Source organism: Mesocricetus auratus, unplaced genomic scaffold (genome assembly GCF_017639785.1).
Source record: "Mesocricetus auratus isolate SY011 unplaced genomic scaffold, BCM_Maur_2.0 Super-Scaffold_100004, whole genome shotgun sequence".
In the NCBI taxonomy this organism is placed as follows: Eukaryota; Metazoa; Chordata; class Mammalia; order Rodentia; family Cricetidae; genus Mesocricetus; species Mesocricetus auratus.
The window spans coordinates 18,804,533-18,830,556 of NW_024429189.1; the positions used below are offsets into that span (position 1 = coordinate 18,804,533).

Here is a 26,024-nt window from a genome sequence, read left to right on the forward strand (position 1 = left end):
GAGCTCAGTGAGACTTATGTCATATGTTTGTCATCGGAGCTAGATCCACAGTGTGGCAGGCAACTGCAGGGACAATGAACATGACCAATCTCTTGAGAGAGCCATGCACAATTCCTTCATGATGTATCAACTTTCAAAGTATATACCATCTCCCAATAGAAGCTTTGCTGGAAAAGCCACATCCGTTTACAATGTGCTGGCAGTTATGTCTGCAATGAGGTTTCTCTGGCAGTGGGTATATTTCCTACCCTTTCCCATGCTATTTGGGCCCCTAGATACTCCAGCAGACCATCTGGCTGCTTCATGCTATCAATAAAAGGTAGGAATATAAGGCAGCAGAGAATGGGAAAGTTGGCTATTGATTTATTTCTGTGCCCCCTCACTTCCTGGTCACCTGACTCAGAAATCCCTTTCTGTAGACCAGGACCTAATGGGAGTTGTGGGTCCTGCTGGGTGCCACCCTTCATCAAAATTGCAAACACACACAGACATCTATGTGTGTCTGTCCCTTCGTGTCCCCAAGGGCTTATCATAGTCTTCTGCCTTGTTGGTGTTTATGGCCGCTCTTCTCTGTCTCTTGGATTTTCAGAAAGAGTATTAAAGGCCCCTTCTGTCCTTTGCAAACTACACTGCTTCTTAGAGACCTCTGATAACAGGGCTATACTTAGGATTTCTTTGTTTTCTAGAGCTTTGCTATTGAGGCAGAGATTATACAGTTCTTTCATGGAGCCTGGAGTAAGAACCAGGTAGTGTGCTACGGGCAGGAACAGCACAGCAGATTTGTGCTGTCTTGGCTTTGTTAGCCTACAAACGTGTTGTGATGGTTGATTTTAGGTGTCAGCCTGCCTGGACTGAGGAATGCCTCAATGGCAAAGCTAGTTTCTGTTGTCACAATGTGTGGACACTGCTGGCATCTAGTGGGTAGAAGAAATGGATGCTGTGGAATATTCTGATGCCATGAAAAGCCCCCTCCCTCCCAATAGATAGATGTGTAGTTCTAAACATCAGTGGCGCCGGACCAGAAACCTCTCAGCTGGATAAATGATTTTACCTGGAGAAGAGCATGTGTGAAGATGAGTCCTCACACTGAACCTAACACAGTGACAATATCAAAAACTGAACTGGATTTGAGTTTGAATTGGTTAGGATATTGCTCCCATTTTTCTTTGCTGTTAATTACTTTTATTGGGTAAAATTCTGTTTAAAAATCAGGAGTAGGCACAGAGGCAGCTGACCTAAACAAGGGGGAACACATGGACTCCAGACTGATGACTGAGGGGCCAGCATGGGACTGATCCAGACATCCCTCCTACTGAACCTGGGTGACAGACAGGAGGCCTTGCCAATCTGTGGGACCTTGGAGAGTAGAGCATTATTCATTCCTGGCATACAGAAGGACTCTGGGAACCCATACCACGTGGAGGGGTGCTCTCTCAGCCTGGACACATGGAGAAGAACCTAGGCCCTTCCCAGGATGATGTGACAGACCCTGAAAATCCCTCATGGAGGCCCTTGTTCTCCCTGGGGAGTGGAGGGGGGGATGGAGTGGGGAGCGAGGGGTTGGGAGGATTTGGGGGTAGGGGAGGAGGGGAGGGAGAGGGAACTGAGTATGACATGTGTAAAAAGCTAAAAAAAAATATATGAAAAAAGTCAGGGGTAGGAATGACCACAGCAAAAACCATTCCTCTTCAAACATCCGTGTCACTGAAATCTTCATGCCAGCAAGAGAGTGAAATATGGTTGACGGATGCAAAAGTCCTCATTTCACTCCCGGCTGGTGTAGCTTGAAAGCAGAGAACCACCTTTGACTTCTGACCTCAGGCATGTGTGGCTGGGTTGAACTGAAATGGAGTAGAATAGGCAACTAGAGAAAGGGTGAAAAAGAATCAAGATTTGAGAATTTTCTGAAGTCCAAGTCAATGGGTACAATGTTAATCCATTTAACAAGTATTTACTAGGTTCAACTGTCCTAAAAGTGATAGCTTGGGGGAAAAAGAACAGAAACAATAACAGAGGACTCTGGATCTAATGTGGAGACCAGTGAACAGTGACAACGTGTATGGAAAATGCTCCAATAGCTTTTGTATGGGTGAAGTGTTGAGAGAGTAACCGAGTTACCGAGGCTAAGCGGCGAACAGCATCACCATCAGGCATCAGGGTGTCTTGGTGGGAAAGGGCCCGTGTTATGACTTGGTGGTGGACTATAGGGCACTGAGTAGAAAATCCAGGGAATGGCAATGCAGAGAAGGAATTTGCTAGAGCATGGGCCACTGAGAGGTCGGTGGTGTGCGTCAGCAGTCGCAAGTGGGCACCAGAACTTGGGGGAGATGGGAAAGGGAGAAGCGACGAAGAAGGGAGAGATTATGGAGGGTTCTGTGGCCCATAGGAAACACAGGAAAGGCATGCCCAGATTAACATATAAAATGGCCACTCTGACACTGCTGTGGAGACAGGGACAGGTTAGACACTATGTAGGAGACAGGTGGAGTGAGATCCTGGGCGTCCAGGCAGAGCTTCTGCTCATGGAGGAATGATGCCATGGACAAATGATTTGCTGGGCAACAGGAAGGAAGAAGGATGCCACACTCCCGAGAAGTCTGAGTGCTATTTGTTGGCAATTAAGTTTCAACATGGGCACTTTGAGGGGCATTCAGACCACACAGCTTGAAGAATGCTCACAGGTTTTATACATTTCATGCCCACAATAATCCTGTGGTTTTGGTAGATGGTTAGTCCACTGTCTGCAGTAACAAAAGCTGGAAACGAAGGAAACTAAATATGTCGGCGACATAGTCCTTAAAAGCAGAACCTACACTGGAACCATCACTCGTTTATTTGTTGATGTTTGCTCTCCCTCTGTTCCACACCTTGGGTTCTTGAGTCTGGAAGGCATCCCATCCTTCCTTCCTATGTGTGCTTGCTTATACACATTTTTTTTCAGCCAGCAATAAACTTCCTGCTTACAGCTTTTCAAAGGTGGAGTCATATTTCCTCTCTTAGGTTTCCCTGAAATACCACCAATTCATTCAGCCAGAAGTAATTTCTTCATATCGTTTTCCTCCCCACTACTTTTAGTAGGATTTCCCATGTGGCACCCATGACTTTGCATGTTACTCTGTAGTCAGCTATGATTATCTGTACCTTATGTCCTATAGTAGGCATGTGGCACCAGAAGGAAAAAGAAAACAAACATCTTTATCTGTAAATCCTCAGAGAACTTCATAGAGAGCTTTACTTAGTGGAAAGCATTACTGATGCTGGAATGAAGGAAAGAACAAGACGAGGAAAGTCTGTCCCAGGAACATGATGTTCAGGAGGAGAAGCGCTTCTAGTGGTCTTTATTATCCCTGAAATCTCTTCTTATTCCAAAACCAAGAGTAGAAACGCTCTCTTAAGTGAATGTGAAGGTGTTCAGCTAGTTTACTTTTCATTTTCATGGAGAGCTCTTCTGCAGCCATTTCCTCTGAGATCAAAGCATCCCACTTGCAAGGATAAGATAGGTAGGTAAACAACTCAAAATAGCTTCAGGAATTCCCTGAAACTGACCAGATTCACCAGGTCCCTCCCTGCCAAAGTGACAGAACACAGTCCTAGAATGCAGTCATGCCAGGAGAATTCTAAGTGCCAAGAGAACAAGATGAGTCTTGTGACCTCAATTTCTTCAACACACCTTTAATCCCAGCAGCCACACCAGCTACCCATACAGGCAGGCAATGGTGGCATACACCGTTAGTCCCAGGACTCAGGAAACAGGCAGACAGATCTCTGTTAGTTCAAGGCCGCACTGAGCAACACAAAATTGATCCAGTCTAAAAGAGAAACAGCTCACACAAAGGTAATCTCAGCACTTGGGAGTCACACGCCTTTAATCCAAGCGTGAGGAAGGTGGAGACAGGAGGGATATGGCTGGGCAGAGAGAGGTATACAAAGAAGAAGCAAAGGGTCTCGTGTGGAGATTCCAGACAGGGAAGGCATAGGATTGCAATCTGAGGCTTAGTGGAGAGCAGTGCAGTCAGCATCGTCCTCGGAGGATTAGTGAGGACAGGACAGCCCTTTCAGCCTGAGGTGGAGGTAAGAGCGAGTGTCCATCTGCTTTTTGATCAACAGCTTGGACCCCAGTATCTGTCCTCTGGTTTTTTGTTTTTTGTGTTACAGACTTTTCAGTGAAGCAGAAATTTGAAAGACCGTCCTGCCTATATTGGCAGTTTGTCGGTCACTTTTCTCTGTGTCCTGCAGAATGTCTGACAGTTTCTTCTGCGAAGCAGGAACCCTGAAGGACTGTCCCCTTGTTTTGACAATGTTCAACGGTCATTTTCCTGTGGGTCCTGCATATCCAGTTTATACAACATACCGTCAAGCAGTCCAGGCGAGAGCAGCTTCTTGCCAAATGGCACATAAGGAGCGTCTTAGATGCCCATCATCCTCTTGAAGCAGACATGTATCACTGTCAAGAAAAGACTAAGTTCTTAAAACTTATAAATGCCGTATTCTGTAAGTCTTTGAAGGTTTGAAGATTACCTACCTATCTGAAATAGATCTCTGCATATCTAGAAAATCTAACTAACATGACTGTAAGTTTGACTATTAGAGGTGACTATTAATTTGTATTTGTAACTATTACATTTTTAATGAGCTGCATAAACATAATATCTTAAATAAGAGTAGAAATATACATATAGTAAAAACAAAATTGATCTTAAATTTGTATCAATAAACCAAAATCCATGCCAATGTAAGGTATTTTAAGATTAACAGTGGTGGGTTTTTTGTTAAAATACATTCAATAATCTACCCCTTATTTTTATCATAATAATACCCCTTTCCCCATCATTTCTACGCCATATTGCCCTTTATTCTTTAAAAAGAACTCTATTATGACAATTAACCATTTATAACCATCCCCGTTAAATGAAAACAAACATTCATAAATAATATTTTGGGAACTTGGGCATAATTCTGTAGGTTACTTCCTGCTGATTGTGAGCTTGAGGAACCCTGACAAAATTTGAGATAATGGCCAAGTCCTGGGAAGACCGGTTACAATCTTTGTTGATAGATATCATCTGTCAAGGCTCAGGAGGCCTCCCTTCATCAAACCTGGTCCATCTTAATCTGGAACAAATCCATAGCCTTGTGTTTCCTGTGGAAACGAAAGCAAAACAGTTTCCCCAAAGCTATGTATCTTTTAAGTTCCATGTTGCAAATATAGTTTTGACTTTTAAAGTTAAGGCATTTTAAATTATTTATGTTGGTATATTTTATCAGTCTCTCATTTAATCCCATGTCTTCCCACAGCTCTCCCTTGGCCATCACCCATCAAAAAATTCAAAAGCAACACAATAACATATAGGATCCAGAATCCTTGTGTATTTCCCATCTTTACATGGCTTTTTTCTCTTATATTACTTGTTGTTGGCTTCAACGGACGCTGTAACGATACGCGACACACAATGACTGAAAGTAACGCTAAGTATTTTATGTAGAAAATTACTCACAAGTTACCAAACCCAGAGAAGCCCAGCAGATCTCAGCTAGCGACTGGACCGGAAGCCGAACTCCAGGAAAAGAGAGCGAGACTTCCTGTGCGCTGTCTTTTATGCCTTCCCCCGTAACGCCCCTAGCCATGCCCAAAAGTGGGCTTGGCTAGTGACGTAGTTCCGCCTACATACGTATACGTCTTTACGTCCAGCCGTATGCGTCTTTAGTCCTACCTAAAGTGGGTGTGGTTAGCGGTGTGGTAAACCGCCCTTTTATTACCTCATCTGTATGCGCCTCTAGAAAGTCACATGTTTAATGGCGGCATAGACTTAGTAAGTCACATGTTTAATGGCGGCATCAGACTTCCTCCTACAACTTGTATTGTCATTTTTAAAAACTTTGTTTTATTTTTAATTATTTCTTTCTATGCTTGTCTATACCTATTTTCTTTCCTTCTTAAGCCTATGCACATTGTAAGACATATTGGAACCTGTTTAAAGGTTTTTCTGTGTGGACCTCTTTTATACTGTGTATCTTTTAGTCTTTTTTGTCTGTATGAACAAAAGCTAAATCTACCATGCAGCATGCTACACAGCTTATATATACCTCTGTGTACTGTGGCAGGAATCCACCCTGCTGTACTCAAGTATGCATGCTGAGCTATCTCTATACCTTGGCCCACATGAGAGACACAACTAGGTAATTGGTTTGGGCTCCATCTATGTGTGACAAGAAACCATTTTTTAAAGTTTTCTCAGGCCTTATAGAAATTCGAGAGCCCCATGTTGGTACAACAAATGTAACTGGAAGTTTCCTGTCTCACCCAAACCCCCATCTGTTCTAAATTATCGCTCAGAAACTTAATATTAATTATAAATGTTTGAACCAATGGCTCAGGCTTATTACTAGCAAGATCTTACATTTAAATTAACCCATTTCTGTTAACCTGTGTATTGCCAAGTGACCCATGGCTTACTGGTGGTGCTCTGGCATTTTGCTCCTTGGGCAGTTGCTGGCATCTCCCAGACTCTGCCCTTCTCCTGTATTTCTGCTTGGATTTCCTGCCTGGCTCTATCCTACCTTGCCATAGGCCAAAGAAGCTTTTTTTTTTGGGGGGGGGGGTTTGAGACAGGGTTTCTCTGTACTGTTTTAGAGACTGTCCTGGAACTCGCTCTGTAGACCAGGGTGGCCTCAACTCACAGGGATCCCCCTTTCTCTGCCCCCCCCCAGTGCTGGGATTAAAGGCATGCGCCACCAACGCTCAGCTCCAAGGCAGCTTTATTCATCAACCAATGAAAGCAACACACATTCACATTATACAGAAAGACATCCCACATCATATTATTTACTTTATTTTGAAACAAGGTTTTTCTGTGTAGCTGTGGCTGTCCTGAAACTCACTCGATACACCAGGCTGGCCTTGAACTCAGAGATCCATGTGCCTCTCCCTTCCAAGGGCTATAATTAAAGGTGTGCACCACCACAATCCAGCTACCATATGGATTTTCTTAACCCCCAGGGTCTAAATTGGTGCTCTAAATAAAGTTGACTGTTGCATGAGACTTTGGTCTGCCTCATTTATCAGCAGCATTTATCTCTCAGGTCCCACTGCCTCAATAGTGGTAAACAGTAAGGAATAAATACAGCCAAGAGTCACTCCTAGACAAACCAAGCTGCACAGAAGACTCTGAGACCAGACCAGCTGCCCCAAGGAAGCAGAAACCAGCCCTGCTACCTGGAAGAGGCTTAGACCAACTGAGGAACCTGGAAAGGATACTCTCCAACCTGTTGAACTGCCTGCAGGTAATGCCGTGTGCACCAAGTTCCCAGCTGTTACAAGCTATCACTCATGCTGTGGAGGGCTCATGTAGCTGTCTTTGAGTCATTTCTTCTCCTATAAGTAGCTCTTTATTCATGTTCCTGTAAGTAAAGCTAATAAAACTCATTGGTTCACCAAACTGGATTTTAAAACAATAAATAAATATTTATTTTATTATGTATACAGTGTTCTGCTTACATGTATGCTTGGATGCCAGAAGAGGGCACAAGATCCCATTATAGACAGTTGTAAGCCACCATGTGGTTGCTGGGAATTGAACTCAGGACCTCTGGAAGAGCAGCCAATGCTTTTAACCACTGAGCCAACTCCCCAGCCCCCAAACTGGATTTTGATGGTATCTGTACTATTGCAGGAGTTTCTTTCCAGCCTGGTCCCACAACTGCCTTGTCCCCAAATAAATACACAGTTGCTACATTAATTATAAAACTGTTGGCTGATGGCTTGGGCTTCTTATTGGCTAGCTCTGTCTTAAGTATTAACCAATTTCTATTAGTCTAAGTATTTCCATGTGGTCTTGGCTTTCTGGAAAATGTCCAGACTTGTTTCACATTTGGTGGCTACATGGTGTCCCTTTTCATGGTATCTCTTTGTCTACCTTTCACAGAATTCTCCTTATTTTCTAGTCCCGCCTATCTTCCTGCCACTATTGGCCAAACAGTGTTTTATTCACCAAGCAATTTTAAGAGAAACATACACAGAAGGACATCCCCCATTACTGTATATCATTTGTTGTTGATTCTTTTTCTGGGGTGAGTAGACATGTTTATATCTCCCAGGGAAAGTTTTGTCACACTACAAGAGGCCATATAAAGTCACCCAACATAGAACATCTGAGTCTACATATCTGGAAAACCTGTACAATCCTTGGGTTTTGCACGCATATTACTTTTGATTGACAGCAAGGACTCAGAGCCATGGCAGGGAAAGTCCTACACTGGATTTTTGGGATCCCTTCCTTTTGCTTCCTACTTTTACCCTCATCAGTTCACAACTGATGAGGGTAAAATGTAACTCCAGTTCCAAGGGACCAACACCTCTTCTCTCCAAGGTCACCTTCACTCATGTGCTCACCCCCCCACATATGCATAATTAAAATTAAAATAAATCTTCAAATATTAGAATATAATAGAAACTCACTTGTTCTTGTCATTATGCATGCCTCATCATATTTATCTTGAAGCATTATAAAAGATTAATATAATTTCACTGAGCATAATTCTAGCACCAAAATGAACATCATAGATAACACCTTCACTTTGACAAGAATGAGTAATGAGAGCTGAAAGGTTGCAATATGTGCCAAGGACCAAGGTTACCTAATGCTAGGGGCTGGTGTGGAAGTGCTTCCCCTGACTCACAGGTCAAGGTTCTTCAAAGAGTGTTGCTTTCGTATGCTAGAAAAATGCATTTGCACAAGTCTCTGGGTGGCAGAAATAAGCAAAAGCAAGCAGCCGTAGATAGCTTGAGATCAGAGTACCGTCTGTTGGGAGACGAAGACAATAGCTGCTCTAATCCCAGTTCTACTCTGAGCCGTTTAAACGCAGCTTCTTTTAGTTGGAAGAACTAAATTTGGGCATTTGCAGACTTTAATCCAAGATCCATGCCCATTTTGCCTGGCCCCTGGTGGCCTCCCTCTGTTAACCATGACTGTAGAAAATTGGGTGGTCTGAGTGTATGCCACAATTACAGGGACGTGGAGAACGCAGTGAGACCATGTACTGCTTGAGAGCACAGCTCGGGGTTGATGGGATCGGCAATTTTCTTTCTTCTTTCTTCTCAGGTCTCTCCAATCAGTCTCCCCATCCCTGTTGCTACCTTCCTTCAACATCTTTTTCTATTCCTGGAGAAAAAAGAAAAGAAAGGAGCAGATGGAGTTGGGGGCGGGGGTGGGGGGCACGGACACAACACACATAAGAGAAACAAGAGGAAGACGAAAATTAGAGAAAAGAAAAAAGAATGATCATGAAAGAGGAACCAAAGAATGAGACAGTGTAAACCATTCTGAGGCAGAATCACCTGTATTGTGAAATGTTCATTCTGGGCTACATCCCAGATTAGCCAAATTGGCATCCATGGCAACAGCATGATTTAAGAGTAAGCTTTTTGATAAAATAATTACTCCCCTTTTTGTTAATTTGATTTCAAATTTTATTTTTATTCGAATTTCAAAACCCATTTGCTTCTTTAAAGCTGGAAAAAAAAATAGTTCATGTCCTTGCCTAAAAGGCCTTCCTTTTTAACTCTGTACAGTGCTTGATAACCGTTGCTTTCACGAAGATGTTGGTGTGTTTCCACACACATCAAAGCAGCCCTGAAACATTGCACCTTCCATCAAAAGGATCTGCTCTAAGAACAGTAGCACGATAATGTCAAGGCGCTTTCTCCCGTGCCACAGCACTGGAGCTGGGCATGCAGGAAATGCATGAGCTGCAGCAGTGTGTCTTCTTCTGTCCTTCAGTCCATTTGCTGGGATGTTTCCTAATTATGGATCGTTTGTTCATCATTCGACATTTTCTTTTTATGGGCACTCGGCAAAAGTTGGAGTATTGGCTGCTATGCTTGCAGCCCCATGGGGAGACTCCTGACATCTCGTCTACAGGTTTAAAGTGAGTTATCGACAATGCCCATCTTTCAGGCTGGAATCATACCACCTAGAAAGCAGTTACAGTGGGCTGGTGAGTTGAGTCAGCAGATGAAGGCACATGCCACCAAGCCTGATGACCTGAACTGTGGCTCCGAGATCCACATGGTAGAAAAAAAAGAGAACCGACTCCTACAAGGTGTCCTGTGACCCCTACATGGATACCCTAGCATGCACACCCTCCTTTCACAACAGAGATAAATAAATGTACTTTAAAGTGTTTTAAAGAAGTTACGTTGTTCTTACATAATTCTTCAAGGTAAACAGAGGCAAGTGTGCATTATAAGAATAATCTTAGCATTCAGAGTAACTTTTTGTAATTACTTTTTTATCCTTGTTATGCCTATTGCCAAATTTTCCTATGAGTGAACCTCCTCCAAGGATGTTGGCATCTGAGTGTACTGAGGAGGTAGGTACTCTGTGGTATGTCCTCATCAAACTGTTTCTATAGAGACAGCACTGCATTTCTGATGCTCACAAGTGGCATGGTATTCTGGTCAGGGCTAATATGTTGGTTTGAAAGAAAATGACACCTAAAGGGAGTGGCACCATGAGGAGGTATGGCTTTGTTGGAGTAGGAGGGTAGGTATGGTCTTGTTGGGGGGGAGTGTATCACTGCAGAGGCAGGTTTTCAGGTGTCATATATGCTCAAGCCACACCCAGTGTCTTAGTCTACTTCCTGTTGCCGACATTTCAAGATTTAAAACTCCAAACTCCTGCTCCAGTGTCATGTCTGTCTGCACACCACCATGTCTCACCACAATGATAATGGACTAAACCGTGGAAAATATAATTAATTGTTTTCCTTTATAAGAGTTGCTATGGTCATAGTGTCTCTTCACAGAATAGAAATCCTAACTAAGACAGCTAGGTTAGGAACTATGTCAAAAGGGCCTGTTGGGCAATGATCATGTTGTCCTATCATAGTGGACAATGCCTGCTTGATAAGTGATTACGTTGTATCTGCACCTAGATGAGCCTGCTGTGATAGTGACTATGCTGTGTGCAATTGCATGGCTACTCCAGGAATTTACTATTACAGATCACCTGGCTGAGCAGATGAGAAGCCAATAATTGCACTGGCTTTGGACATTTGGTTGTATCATTGACAGCAAGCATCATCTTTGAGGGTAGGAAATAAATCTTTGGTGTGGGGAAGAAAATGAAGTTAACATTTTCAATCCTAAGTATTTGAATTATACTTCCACTTCACGTAACAACAAATCATTTGTAATCAAAGTGGTTCTACAAGTGATGAAATATGTGTAGACTTAGCCGCTGTATCAAAATTAACACATGACATCAAGCTTGACTCTTAGGTTTCAGAAAGATTGGTAAAATCAACTAAGCCTACTTGCCTTATATCTCAAATTTTCCTTTGAATATATTTGTATCAGTAATAAATAAAAAGGGACAAAGTGGGAGGGGGACGAAGGCAGTATCTTAGTGGGAGAGCACTTGCCTAGCGCATGTGAGACACTAGAAGGGTAGTAAATAAATAAACAAACAAACATTGATTTTTTTAAAGAGGTCAGAGGGTCAGTAAGCAGGGTCCTACTGTTTTTGCTTTGTTTTTGGTTTGTCGTGTTGTTTTATTTTTGTTTGTTTGTTTTGGAGTATGAGTCTCATGTCCTGGCTGCCCTTGACTTCCTTATCCTCCTGCTTCTGTTTCTTAAGCATTAGGAATATAGGCATTGCCACCACCACACCTGAGCTGGGGACTGGTTTCAGAAGTACACACATGTATACCTGTTAGCAGACTCGTTCACAGTGGAGACTTGGGAAAGCTCACTGCTGTAGCTCCAAATGACGCTGTAACGATAATCAACACAATTACTGAAAGTAAAACTAGGTATTTATTGTAGAAATTACTCACAAGATACCAAACAAGTAACCCAGATGAGCCAAGTAGTGCCCCCCCCCCGTCGAACCGGAAGCCGAACTCCGGGAAAAGAGACCGAGACTTCCTGTGTGCTGTCTTTTATGCCTTCCCCCGTAACGCCCCCTAGCCATGCCCAAAAGTGGGCCTGGCTAGTGACGTAGTTCACCGCCTATGTACGTATATGTCTTTACATCTGGCCGTATACGTCTTTAGTCATGCCTAAAGTGGGTGTGGTTAGCGGTGTGGTAAACCACCCTTTTATTACCTCATCTGTATGCGCCTCTAGTAAGTCACATGTTTAATGGCGGCATACAGACTTCCTCCTACAATTCCCCTTTTAGTCTAAAAAAGGACAACTAACTTGTGTCTATGAACAAAATGTATCAAACATCTATACTATCTAAACCTAAACTTATCTGAAAGAAACACCCAAATATGAACACCTCCTTCCACACTGCACCCTGGGAACTCAGTTTGTAAAGGCATCCAGGGTTAACAAATCCTAGCAGCAAATCAGTCTCTGACCCTCCTGATGGGAAAAGCCAAAGCCGCAGAGGTGACTCAGCCCTTAGGAGCTGCACAGCTCCCAGCACCATTGAAAAGCCTGGAATCCCTCAAACTCCAGAACCCCAGAGTCTGGAGATCCAGTGCCTTTTCTGGCCCTCATGAACACACAGGTGCACACACACTCACACAGACCACACACACACATAAATAAACACATCTGGCCTTTTATTCCAGCACCGGGGAGGCAGAGGCCGGTGATCTCTGTGATTTAGAGGCCGGCCTGGTCTGCATAGCTACATAGTAAAACCCTGTTGCAGAAACAAACACAACATCCTTTTAAAATACAAACAGAAACAGAAGCAGCAACAAATAACAGCATCTACTGAAAGGGCTTGCTTAATTCAGGCATCAGGGTTGACTTCCCATGATGTCTGACTTCTCCTTAAAATAAGGCGGATGGTGGTGGAGAGGCTGCCTTTGATGCCCTTCCCCTATAATGAGATTGATGACTACCTTGGTTACCATTCCTAGAGCCTTGACCCAGTAGTTGATGGAAGCAGAAACAGGCACCCACAGCTGAGCACTGAGCCATACTTCAAGTATCCAGTTGTGGAGAGGGAGGAGAGATGACCAAATGAACCAAGACGGAACTGGAGAGACCCCCAGAGACAGCTGACCTGACCTAAAGAGAGCACGCAGATCCTAGTTATAAAGCAGGAGAACCAGCATTGGACCAAACCAAGCCCTCTGAATATGGGTGCCAGCTAGGAGGCCAAGGCAGTCTATGGAACCTCTAACAGTGGAGCCAGGATTATTCCCAGGCCACAAATGGTCTTGGGGAGCCTATCCCCAATGGAGAGATACTATTGCAGCCCAGATACAGAAAGGAGGGCCTGGGCCCTCCCCCAAATGATGTGATGGACTTTGATGATCCCCCGTGGAGGGTCTCACTGGGGAGTGGGTGATGGGTGGTGGGTGGGTTGGGGGGTCAGTGGGAAGCATGAGAGGGTGGGAATGGGGGACAGATGTGTAATTTTCTATAAAATAAAAAAAAGTGGCAAAAGAAATCAGGTGGATGTGCTAGGAAAAGTATTGGTGTATATATAATCTAACAGATTGTTGAAAACAATCAGACATTTTCAAAAACCATTGGTCAGTTCTTTCAGAAGTCCTCCCAGTATGGTGTAGACAAGTCATCCTGACTTCTGCTAATGTCATTTTTTATGCCTCTTGTGACCATGGTAGTCTGCTTCCCAGCCCATGAGCTATGATGAGTCCTTTCATGGAAGTCTGGTCTCCTTCTGACTTGAACAGGAGCTACCTATCTTGCAGCCCAGAAACTTCTATTAAAATCAGCTCTAGAAGTTCCTAAGATAAGATACAGGACATTGAGATGGCAGCTGGGTGACAGAGGCGCTTGCAGCCAAGTCTGAAGACCCGAGTTTAATCTCCCCTGGACCCACAGAGGGGAGGGACAGAGCCGATCCCGCAAGATGTCTTCTGATCTCCTCACACATATGTGCACACACACAGAATAAATAAAGAGGTGACAAAAATGTTTGGTTTTGAAGAGATGGGAGGAAAACAGGAAAGGAGGGAGAAGGGCCTGTAAACTGGCTCAGCAGATAAATGTGCCTGCTGCAAGCCTGACAGCCTGAGTTCCAGCCCAGGGTCCCACGCAGTGGGACAAAAGAACCAGCCCCTGAAAATTGTCCTCTAATGTCCACATCTGTAGCAGCGTGTCACAAGCATGTGTGTATGTGCACGTGCGCGCGCGCACACGCACACACACACACACACACACACACACACACACACACACACTAAACAAGCAAATGGGAGTGGGAGAGGGAACAAAGCTGAAAGAAAGATGGTAAGAAGGACAAGATTAGCCGGGCGGTGGTGGCGCATGCCTTTAATCCCAGCACTCGGCAGGCAGAGGCAGGCGGATCTCTGTGAGTTCCAGGACAGCCTGGATTACAGAGCAAGTTCCAGGACAGCCTCCAAAACAATACAGAGAAACCCTGTCTTGAAAAACCAAAAAAAAAAAAAAAAAAAAAAAGGACATGATTCCTTCCCTCAAATCTACTGTTAAGGTCGCGTGATTATTTCACAGATGTGGAAGAAATGTTTTTAGATTCATTTTGTTACTTTTTGTGTAGGAGTGTTTTGCCTGCATATATGTATGTGTACTACATGTATGCCTGGTACCTTCAGAGGTGAGAAAGGCTGTTGGATCTCTTGGGCCTGGGGTTACAGATGGTTTCGGACTGACATGTCAGAAATGGGAATCAAATCAACTCTTTTGCAAAAGCAACAAGTGTGACTTCCCAACCTGGAATACATTTTTTTGGCAAAATTTGACATTTTAGAGGAGTGGTTCCCAACCCTCCTAATGCTGCAAGCCTTTAATATAGCTCCTCGTGTTATGGTGATCCCCAACCATAAAAGTATTTTGGCTATTGCTTCATAACTGTAATTTTGCTACTCTTAGGAATAGTAATATAAACATAGAGTGTCTGGTTCAGGGTTCAGATACAAGCAGATCTCTGATAAATATATGATTTTTCTCTAAGAATGAATATTTGTGTCTAAACATGTATATGTGTGTATGTACTTGTATGTGTGAGTGGTGTATGCACACAGATATGCATGTATATGTGGAGGCCATAGGTTGAGATTGTGTCTTCCTCTGTTGTTTCCCACCTCATTTTAAAAAATGGTTTTTATTATTTTATGTGTATGGATGTTTTGCCTGCATGTGTGTCTGTGCATCACTTACTTGTGTGTCTGGTGCCTGAGGAGGCCAGAAGAGGGCACCCAATCCTTTGGAGCTGGAATTACAGACAGGTGTGAGTGGCCATGTGGGTGCTGGGAGTTGAACCAGGGTCTTCTGGAAGAACAGCACATGCTCTCACTGAGCTATCTCTCTAGCTTCCTTTATCTCATTTTTTTTTTAAAGACAGGGTCTCTCACTGAAGCTGAAGATTCCAACTGGCTTAAATGGCTGACCAGCAATACTCAGGGTTCCTCCTGCTTCTGCCTCCTCCACTTGGAAATTATAGGCATGTATCACTGTATCTGGCTTTTTACATGGGTGCTGGCTTCTCAGACTTGCATAGCAAGCACTTTAATGATTGAGCCATTTCCATATCCTCCCCACCCCCTAGCATCTGTCTGTCTATCTGTCTATCAGTCTGTCTATCTATCTATCTATCTATCTATCATCTATCTATCGCCTATCTAACCATCTATCTATCTATCATCTATCTTCTATCTGTCATCTATCTTCTATCCATCCATCCATCCATCCATTTATCTCCTATCTATCTATCTATCTATCTATCTATCTATCTATCTCCATCTGTCCACTGAAACAGGTCTTACTATGTAGCGCAGACTGGCTTCCAACTCACTCTCCTCCTTCCTCGTCTCCTGAGTGCTAGGATTATGAGTAAGAACCCTCTGTATCCAGCTTTGGCCATGACTGCAAGAGGAAGCATTGGTACTTGTTAAGCATTTTTCACAAAAGAATGCTAACTCTAACCCCTGTAACATGGACATTTGAGGCACATGAGTGTAATTGGGCACTTAGAAGAACCACACTTCAGGAGAAAAGAACAGAGCCCAGTTTTCAGCTCGATCCAGTTCATCAAGAGACAGTAGGGAGAAAATGCGTTCCTGAAGGGTTACCTGGGGGCCACAGTGTCCATTTACCCTGAAACCTATGTGGGCTGGTGATCCTATCCTCAGGCATCCCAGGCTCATTTTACTCTCCTAGTTTATATGGAAGGAAACAGCACTAGGGTGCCCCTTTGTATCTATAGTAAAGCTATTGTTGAGATACTGTTATACCATCTAAGTGTTCTGTTTGCTCCTGGACATTCCGATTGAGAGCAGTGGTAGCTATCCAGAGTAATGACAGTATCTAATGGTCACCGTGAACTGTGAAGCTGGCATGCTTATTTCAGGGTGCTAGGAATTTAGAGTCCGAATGCTGTCCTATTGTATATGTTGGCTTCCTACTAAAGCCGCATGGAATTCTTTCTGAAACCAGGTGAGAGAGGCAGTGGCTTAGGTATAAATAATTAGTGTCTTATTTCAGGGGTGTGTTTCTTTCCGGCAAAGTCACCTCTAAGAGCTGATGAAAGGTCTCTACCCCGTGGCAGTTCACTGTGGAATTCAGGGGGCTAACAATACCATGCAGACACCGTAGGACACGAGCCATTTCTTTCCAGGACAACAACAATAAGCTCAACAAGGCATGGCTCTTATGAAATCAGTTCACAGTTTTCTTTAACTCGGGATTTGACCTGCACACTTGATTCACAAGTCTGTGCTCATATGGTAAACATCACCTCTTTGCTAGTGGGAGAGATTAAAAAACAAAAACAAAAACAGACCACAAAAACAGGTGAGAGGAGGGGACTGCATTTAAAATAGCGGAGCCCAGGTTTCCTAGCAATGGAGTCCTCTCAGCTAACGCTTTCCACCCCAGAGAGCTGAGTGCTCTGCGCCTGTGTATGGTCAGGGAGACCCGGAAGGGGGAGACGACGGAGAAGATGGATAAATGAACGCATCTTCCCAGCTACCTTCCTGGGGTTCTTGAGGAAACGATGAGCCTGTAGCGAAGGCCGGGGAGGACAGCTGAGATGAGCCTGTCGCAGGAGAGCTAACCAAGAGCAGGTGTGCTCCCACAACCTCCAGCAAAGCCCCAGGTCCTTCACTCCAACGCCTGACCGGAATAGCACAAAAGGTGCCACCATCTCCATGAGTCAAAGTGGTGGCCTTAGCCACGCGGGAGCAGTACTGAAGGTAGAGGGTTTTTTCTCAAATAGCAGCACTGAAAGAGATCCTATTTTACCGCCATGACTTGGCTTGTATTTCCCTGTTTCGACTTTATTTTTCCAGACATCACTATCATGCTTTATTAAAATAAACAGGACCATATTCATCAGCTGGGTAGAACCTAACGCAGTAAGAAATTCCAAGTCCTGATAGTAAGTAGCTCACTCGCTCACATGGTAGAACACAGGTAATTATTCAAGTCTGAAATATTAGCCCCATCACAAGAGCTTAATTACTCCTTCCCCCTCCCCCACTTAAAAGCTTGAGTGTTCGGTGTCAATCTATTCCATATGTGGGACATTGGGTATGTTTTCCGGTCAGGGGTAGGGAGACAAATGAGACAGGCCGTCAGATTTAAAGTCAAGTGTTGTAGATTCTCCCGACTTGTGCATTTTCAAATTTGTTTCCTTCAATTAATCCGTCCCATCTTTCCTTGGTTAATAAAACACAGGGGTTTGCGGCAGACTATTTTTGACTCTGTCTGGAGGCTCGGTGGAGCCGGGAAGTAAATCGTCAGCTTATACACAAGGTGGCACCCTGTGATTCCAACCAGGTCTGAGAGAGGAGATGTTGCTCGGGCGACTGAGCCACAGCTACAGATTTCTATTTACTGTCTCTCACGTTCCCAGTGGCAAGTTAAGAGGTGGAAGTAGGCATTTGTCATGTGTCTCCTCAGTCCGGTCTCTCTCTCAACGTCTCAAAAGATCAAGAGCTCCCTTCGTAAAGCGCACTGGGCCTGCAGGACCGATCCCTGTTGATTGTAATGAGTGCAGACTCCCACATTCAGATTACATATGGGAAACAAGGACGCTTTATTAGTGCTAGCTTCATTCCTAGGAACATGGGGGGAGGGTGGAGATGCAGTTCACATACCAACCCAATTAACTTTCAATTGGGTTTGCCGAGTCTTGGAGTCAATTAGAAGGAACGTGACATTTGCAAAACCCTGAAATCACTGAATAGCGACTGTGTTTACTGGTTTAAAGGTTGTTTTCAAAAAGTAACTTGTCTATTATTTGGAAGCCCTGATTATGGTACTGGGAAATGCAAACTGACATGTAATTTCAATTTTTTACAGTTACTTAATTTGTGTATTTTTATATGGTTACAAAACTGGTTCTAATTCTTGGTATTTATATATTGCATTTGCTAGACTAGATGACTGTCATTTGGATTGACCCAGAATATATTTGAAGTAGACTGATTTTTAGGATGGCTGTACACGTCCATGTGCATTGCATATGGAAATTAGAATAGTCTGGGCTGAAAAGGTATCTGTGTCTTTAGCACTAATAAATAAAAGTATTCAACTAATAGAAATAAGCTTTATCATAAATAGTATTTGTGGATAAATAAAAACTACTTTCTAGAAATGAAACAGACATTTGGGTTTGGGCACTGAATTAGAAGCTAAGAAAACAGACTGTGTCTCAGATGAAAGAGTATTATGACATTTGCTTCAAACTGTTTATTCTTAGCTCTGTAATCATCGCCTACAAGGCAAAAAGAAAAGGGACATTTGGGGAAAAATTTGTTACCTGTTCAAAGCAAAAGAACAACAGCAAACCAATTATGATGGAAATGCCAGACCCATGGTAGAGTTTTACATTAGGGGAAAAAAATGGTTCTTTGAGAAGCTCTTGCTGGTTCTAAAGTTCTGATGGCCAAAGTTCTGAAGAGCACCGCAGGCCAAAGAAGAAAAATTAACATCCATGGCCAAGTCCGATGCCAGGTCAGGAAGGCACTCATGCCAGGCCAGGAAGGCACTCTAACTCCAACTTGGGATGGAACAGGATCAGTAGTACTGAAGTTCTTCATGGAGCTGATATGATATGACTTCATAGCAACCAGCAAACATACTAGAGGCCTGCCTCGAGTGAGATGTGGAACTAGGTTTGCAGTGGTTAGAGAGGAGATGCCATTCTTGCCATTGGCTAGAAGTTCTCACTCACTAACTTTGGAAGCTTTCATTAATTAACTTTGGGTCAGAAGCTTTTGAACATTGGATGGTCAATAAACAAAAGAGCTTGGATACTAAAGTATGCCACTGTGAGAATAGAGTTTTGGACTCAGGAGAGACCCAGATTTAAATTCAGTTCTGAGATCCACTAGTGGTATTAGAATTTGACAAATTACCTGTCTGAGTCTCAGTTTCCTTATTAGTAAAAATTCCAGTATTTCTCCCTATGAGGAGTATGTAGCTATAGGAATTAAGTGGATTGAACTGCTTGAAACCACACACACACACACACACACACACACACACACACACACACACACACACGAAGTGTTCACACTTCTTTTTCTGAGTGTAACATTAAGCAGAGAGACTAGAAGAAAGTTATCATTTCTGAGCCTGAGAAGGGTCGGGCATTCAGATAAAAGGCCTGGGTGACTCTTTTATTTTTTTCAACCACTGTTGTCCTTTGCCTTTCAGGCCTGAACTTAGTAATGACCCCCCCACACACACATCCCATCTGAGAACTTCTTGCTCTTCCTTACAAAGGACTGGAACTACTCCAGAGGGTAGCCGCAGAGCGGGACATACCTACAGAAGCAACAGAAAGGTATTGCTTACAAGAAACATGTCACAGTGTATTCATTGTTCCCAATAACAGTGGTTGTAAAACACAAGCCCCCCCCCCCGAACTATGCTCCAAAGTGTCGGTGGGACAAACTGGTCAGATTATTTAGATGTTACTAGGAAGTTCATATTCACCATCCTACCTTCAAAGGGAAAAGTGGAGATGAAGGGGAGATAAGGGAGAAGGGTAGGCAGAGAAGTAGAAAATTAGCGGGCGGCAATGAGGAGAGTTTTGCTTTATCAAGAAATGATAGGAGAAATCAGGTTTACAGTGAGATTTTAGCAAACCATCCACCTTTTTCTGAGCTAGGTAGGGTTCTTGTCAATAATCACAAAATGGTAAAATTGTTGCACTTTGTGGGAATTTTCTGAGAAACCTGTAATGCTTAAAGACAAAGAAACTAGGCAACAAAGAGGTTTGTATCAACAGTAGCTGTATCTAATTGAGTCAATTCTTCTTCCTTTGGCAGAGAGACTACTCTACCACTGCTGGCCAAAACTATGTCGCCTTTCTCTGACAGGTCACAGCAACTGTCTGTAGATGCCATTTGGTAACTAACCTTGCATTACTCTCTCGTGTCATGTTGTATCGTTTTCTTCAAGTATTCAAGCGTTATCGATATATTTTTGGACTATCATCTTTTCAGCTGCTCTTTTCTTCAAGTATTTACGACTCTCACTGCTAATTATTCAACAGTTGTAAAACAGTAACATGCAAGTTAATTGATTCGGGAACTTTATTAAACTGAGTCGCCACCGTAACCAGTGTTTTTTTTTTTTTTTTAAACGTATTTGCTTTGGCAAAATATCTCAAATGGGACTTTTAAGAACTGGCATTTTTTCTTCTTTTTTCTTTTTGAAGTCAGAACTACCTAAGATCCACTAAATAACGAGGCAAGTTTGGATGACAGGTGCACGTCCGCTCGTTGCGCCCAGCAGTCTCCCAACTATGAGCCCTCACGGCTTCTCCCACAAGCATCCTCCCGGTGAAGGCGAGGGAGCCTCACTTTGGGGACGCTCTTTCGGGACCCGGGCAGCCGGGTTTTTCAGGGCGCGAGACCGCAGCAGGGCTGTGACTCTCGGCGTGGGCAGACGCCACGGACTTTGCGTACCTCCCCGGGATGCGCAAACCCCGGGGGGGCGCGAACCAGCCAGCGGGCGCTCCGGAGATCAGAGCTTTCCGAGTGGCAGGCTCGAGTGGCGGCCGGGGGCCCCCGGGTGGCCGGCTCCTGCCCCCCTGGGGCGGGCGGTCCTGAGAGCGTCGCGCCTTCCCGAGGGAGCCCTGCGCGCCAACGACTCCGCGGCGGCAGCGGCGGAGGCGTCTGCTCCGGCGCCCGGGCGAGCGCACCTAGCACCTGCCGCCCCGCCGACGTGCAGCCCCAGCGGCCGGCACCCGGGGCACCCGGGCACCCGGGGCACCCGGACTCGGCTCGCCGTCGCCGGCTGGCTGGCCGCGCCGAGCCGCGCCGCGGAGGGAGTGGGTGGGCAGGCAGGGGAGGGAAAGGGAGGGAGGGAGGGAGGGAGAGGGCGCCGCGCGTCCCCGCGGCGGGGGCGCGCTCTCGCGCGGGCTGCCGGGATCGCTCGCCGCCGCTGTGGTAATGTCCGCCATGTTGGCCATGGCGCAGGGAGCGGATCGGGCGGGCGAGCGGCGGATCTAGAGTGTGGAAGCGGCCGCGGGCGGCGGGGGGCTGTTTTTGGGCGGGGTGGGCGCCCATGCTGGGGCCGGGGGCAGTGCGGAGGAGGAGGAGGAGCGGGCCGGCCGCGCTGCACTGAGGAAGGAGGTGGAGGAGGCGGCGGGAGTGCTCCCCCCCCCCTCCCCGCCCGCCCCGCCGCCGCCGCCGCCCGGGCTGTTCCTGTAAGGCGGGGAGACAATGAGTAAACTCTCCTTCCGAGCGCGGGCGCTGGACGCCGCCAAACCGCTGCCCATCTACCGCGGCAAGGACATGCCTGATCTCAACGACTGCGTCTCCATCAACCGGGCCGTGCCCCAGATGCCCACCGGGATGGAGAAGGAGGAGGAATCGGTAGGGACTCGAGTGTTTATTACCCCCCCCCCTTCCCTCCTCCCCCCTCCCCTTTGTCAGCCGGGCCTCGCCATTCACAGCGCGCTCTACGCTCGCTGGAGGGCGCCGCTGCTGCTGCGCGCTCGGGACCCTACGCCGGCGGAGTAGCGTAAACCTGCCGGCCGGCGCAGCGCCCGCCCGCGGCCGCCATGTTGTTGCGTCCCAGTGTTGTGATTAGCTCTCGGCGCCGCTTACGCTGCCGTAAGGGGGCCCTGCCGTAAGCGGCGGCCGGGAATGGCGCAGGGAATGCGCCTGGCCGCACTTGGCGTACGGCCTCTGTTTACCTCGTAATAAAGACATTGCCCCGGTGCGGGCTTAATTAATTGAGGTGGGGGTGGGGGTGGGGTCCTGTGGCTAGGCGATCTTTAAAATCCGTGTGTGCATTCGAGTGCCTTTGAGATGATTTAGGAAAAGGTACAACTCTTGCAAAACAAACCCCTTCGTGCTAGCAGGGTGATGATGGTCTGTGCTAGCAGGACGATGGTGTGTGCGCTGCCCGCCGGAGGAGGTGCGGCGGGACGGGGCGGTGCAGCCATGCTCCGGGGCAGCGACTCCGGAGCAGGACTCTGCGTTAGCGAGCCCCCTGCACCGCGCGCGGGCTTAGCCAGCCCGGCTGACCCTGCTCGGTTGCACGGCGTTAGGAAGAAGCCCGAGTGCTAGGAACCAGGCCCGCGCTTCCCAGAGCATCGTCCGGGGGGAGGTTGCATGCGAGATAGCCATTTCCAAGTTGAAAGACCCAGTGCGTCTACATTGATATTTGCATTTTTGACCGGATAGTAAATTTTTGGCAAAAATGCTGTTTCCCTCTTCCCAGGGGTTACATTTTACCAAAGACTGAATTTCCCCGGACTTGACAGTGTTTACGACTCTGGAGTGTTATTACTTGGCGTGCGAAGTTCATAGTAACTGCACCCTGAAGAATTTCTTCAATGAACCTTCAGTCCCGCCTTATTGTCAACCTCGGGTGTGTGTGGATTGGTTCCCTTGCTTCTGTGACTGTCAAAAGAAAGCTGGAGTTTTCTGCGATTGGTTTTCTCTTTTGACTATTAATAGTGCAGGAAATGCATTTAAGCCTTTGATTGGCTGCTTGAATTCTGACCTCATTGTGTTGGTGCTTTGACTTAATCACATTTCTCTTTGGTGTTTGGTTACCTGACTTAACATTTTCAGTAGAAGATAAAATAGGGCCTCCTTTTAAACCACCAATTAAAAAAAAAAGCCTAGCTTTTATACCTAAGATTTAGAGCTTAGTCGTGCTTGAGAACTTTGCTTAGATAGTCATTGACTCAATTTTGAACTGTCTTCTGCCAGTGTCTTGATACGGTAATTTAGAATTGTCTTCTTTTGGTCGCATGGTATTGTCTTCGCTGCACACGTCTTTCTCTTAACCGTTTCTTTTGGACTTTGTTTTTACATTACTTTTGTCTAAGGTTTGCCAGTTGTCCTGTGTCTCGGTCCCAGGCGTGCTCCTCATGGAGCTTGGTCTAAAACTCCGTAATTTATTTTTACTAGTAAAACCAAAAAAGAACTCATCAGTTATTGGCTATTTCTTCATGAATGTTGTATAGTGGTAGTTACTGTTTGTGAAATATTTAGGTCAACCAGATAATGTGTTAAGAATTCTAGGTATATTTAATATAAAATTTTTAAAAATCTATTTTTCTGAGACATAAATTCAGGAAGATGTACCGGTTTACAATAAAGATTAAATGAGGTTTCACAAACGTATACAACCAAGAATAAGAAACATTTCCAACTTCAGAAAGTGTTCTTGTCCTCTGTAGTCAATCCCTGGACTATGATTCCAGAAAATCACCGACTTGCTTTCACTGTAGATTGGCATTGCATTTGGAAGTTTTGTGTCAATGGAGGATAAGTATGTGTGTATGACTTCTTTTGCTCAGCATGATGCTATTAATTATTGTCTCTCCTGTTTCATACACCATGTATTCCTTTTACTGCTGAATAATATTATAGTTAACATATACTCCACATGTACTTGTTAACTAGACATTTGAGTTTCCCCTGGTTCACGATTATCTCTTAATCTTAGTGATGACAGCCTTGTGAGTTGCTACAGTTTTCTGTTCTATAGATAACCTAAAAGGTTTCACTGGTAGTAATGGTCAGGAATTCAAATCCTTGCCCTTGATGTCGCTAAGCCCTATTGCCATAATCCCCATTCTTTCACATTTAGGATTCTTATAGCACCCATGCTATTATATTCATTAGAATTTTTGTAAATAATTTATTTTATAATTCTAAGAACTATCAGAACTGATACTGACTTGCTTTGACTATTAAGTTACTCAGAACTTCGGGTGTTTTTTATCACTTAACTGTGGCTTGACTGTTCTTTTTCTTCTGCAATGTTTAGGATGGAGCCATGGGCTCTGTACTCTACCACTGAGCTGTATCCTCTGCTCTGCTCTTCTCTTTTCTTTCAGATTCTCTTTTTTATTAGTAGTAACTTGATTTTGCTTCTTTTGCTATTGACACCATTCTATTTGACTGCTTGTTACCTTAAGCATATAAGAATTTTTGTGGGAAACAACCCTAGTTTATTATTTAGATTCTTCTCTTGTTAGAATATAATTTTTATAATGACTTTCGCTGATTTTGTTCCTCACGTGCCTAGAACTGTGCCTGGCACATGGTATGTATGCTTGGTAAATGCTTCTTTACTACTCCTTTTCAGTATTGAGACCTGTTTTTCTATGCATGTTCCCTCCTGTGCTCACTCTTGTACAGTCTCTGTGCACATACACACATACACACACACACACACACACACATAATTCAACAGAAACTAGGAGGTTGTATAAGCCCTTTTTGTTGCTTCACTTTGATACTGCACAAAACCAAATATGCTATCTTTCTTTCTCCTCTTAATTTTGAAGCCTTTTTTTTTTCAGGTTTTTGTTTTTTTGTTTTGGCTTTTTCTTTTCTTTCTTTCTTTTTTTTTTTTTTTTTGTTTTTGTTTTTCAAGACAGGGTTTCTCAGGGTTTCTCTGTATTGTTTTGGAGCCTGTCCTGGAACTCGCTCAGTAGACTAGGCTTGGTCTCGAACTCACAGAGATCCACCTGCCTCTGCCTCCCTAGTGCTGGGATTAAAGGCATGTGCCACCACCGCCCTGCCTGATGCTCAGTTGTTTTTTGAGCACATAGGTATGGCTGAAGTATTACTTTAGTCCTGGGTTAGCTATTTCATAACTATGGACAGACTTCTGAGAGTGAGATCTTCACACATTACTGAGCCACAGTCTACATGAATCATATGATTCAGCATTGGTACACAATATAGACACACACATACATATATGCATATACAGTGTTTTTAAGACAAGAGTCCTGGTTTCTAGCCAGCTGGCCTCAGACTCACTATCCTCCTGCATCCTCTCATCATGAAAGGTTTCCACTACACCTTTTAGCTTATTTTCAAAGAAAAAGATCAGGGCTGATTTGATTTGTAAATTTTTTCCCGTTGCTATTTTTTGATTTTTGTCATTTGCCTTTTAAGTAATATTTCAGTGGGAAGAAATATATTGAGTCTTAATATCTTATCAGAATTAACTTAGGCACTGATGTTTTTCATGATTTATAATAGAATATAAAATTTATAATAGATTATAATTGTACATTGATAGTGTAAACATGAAGTATTTTCTTTGTTTTGTTTTGTTTTTACGAGACAGGGTTTCTCTGTAGTGCTTTGGAGGCTATCGGTCCAGCCCGGCCTCGAACTCACAGAGATCCACCTGCCTCTGCCTCCCGAGTGCTGGGATTAAAGGCGTGTGCTACCACCGCCCGGCAACCCTCTAGTGCTAACTTTCCCAATACTGCATACAAGTTTTACTTCAAATGACTCTTTTGAAGTTCCATGAAAATTAAGATCAGTATTTTCTGGAAGAACTAACACTCTGGCTTATATCTAACTTTGATACCCAATGTGTTTCAATAACTAATATTCCAATATCTTATTTAGATAACACTTGGCATATAACACTTTTGTTAAAATACTTCCTGTTAGCCGGGCGGTGGTGGCACACGCCTTTAATCCCAGCACTCGGGAGGCAGAGGCAGGTGGATCTCTGTGAGTTCGAGGCCGGGCTGGACCGACAGCCTCCAAAACAATACAGAGAAACCCTGTCTCGTAAAAACAAAAAAACAAAAAAAGCAAAA

The 26,024-nt window shown here is 44.5% G+C and overlaps 1 protein-coding gene and 2 long non-coding RNA genes across 4 annotated transcripts in view; 2 read left to right on the top strand and 1 right to left on the bottom strand.

Annotated features, from left to right (window-relative positions):
- Nucleotides 1-3,913: 3,913 nt before the first annotated feature.
- LOC110340694 lies at nt 3,914-5,545 on the bottom strand. Its single transcript, XR_002382493.1, has 2 exons — nt 5,496-5,545; nt 3,914-4,444 (listed from the first exon to the last, which is right to left on the bottom strand). It is a non-coding gene; the product is annotated as an uncharacterized LOC110340694 (long non-coding RNA).
- A 10,719-nt stretch (nt 5,546-16,264) lies between these two features.
- On the top strand, nt 16,265-20,508 carry LOC121140342. Its single transcript, XR_005877131.1, has 3 exons — nt 16,265-16,405; nt 19,634-19,763; nt 20,251-20,508. It is a non-coding gene; the product is annotated as an uncharacterized LOC121140342 (long non-coding RNA).
- A 1,076-nt stretch (nt 20,509-21,584) lies between these two features.
- Nucleotides 21,585-26,024, top strand: part of Epc2 (enhancer of polycomb homolog 2) — a 101,641-nt gene continuing 97,201 nt past the window's right edge. For both annotated transcript variants that reach the window (XM_040745314.1, XM_040745315.1), the window contains exon 1: nt 21,585-21,804. In XM_040745314.1, coding sequence (XP_040601248.1) covers nt 21,652-21,804 — 153 coding nt within the window. In that variant the 5' untranslated portion in view covers nt 21,585-21,651. The remainder of the gene's footprint in view (nt 21,805-26,024) is intronic.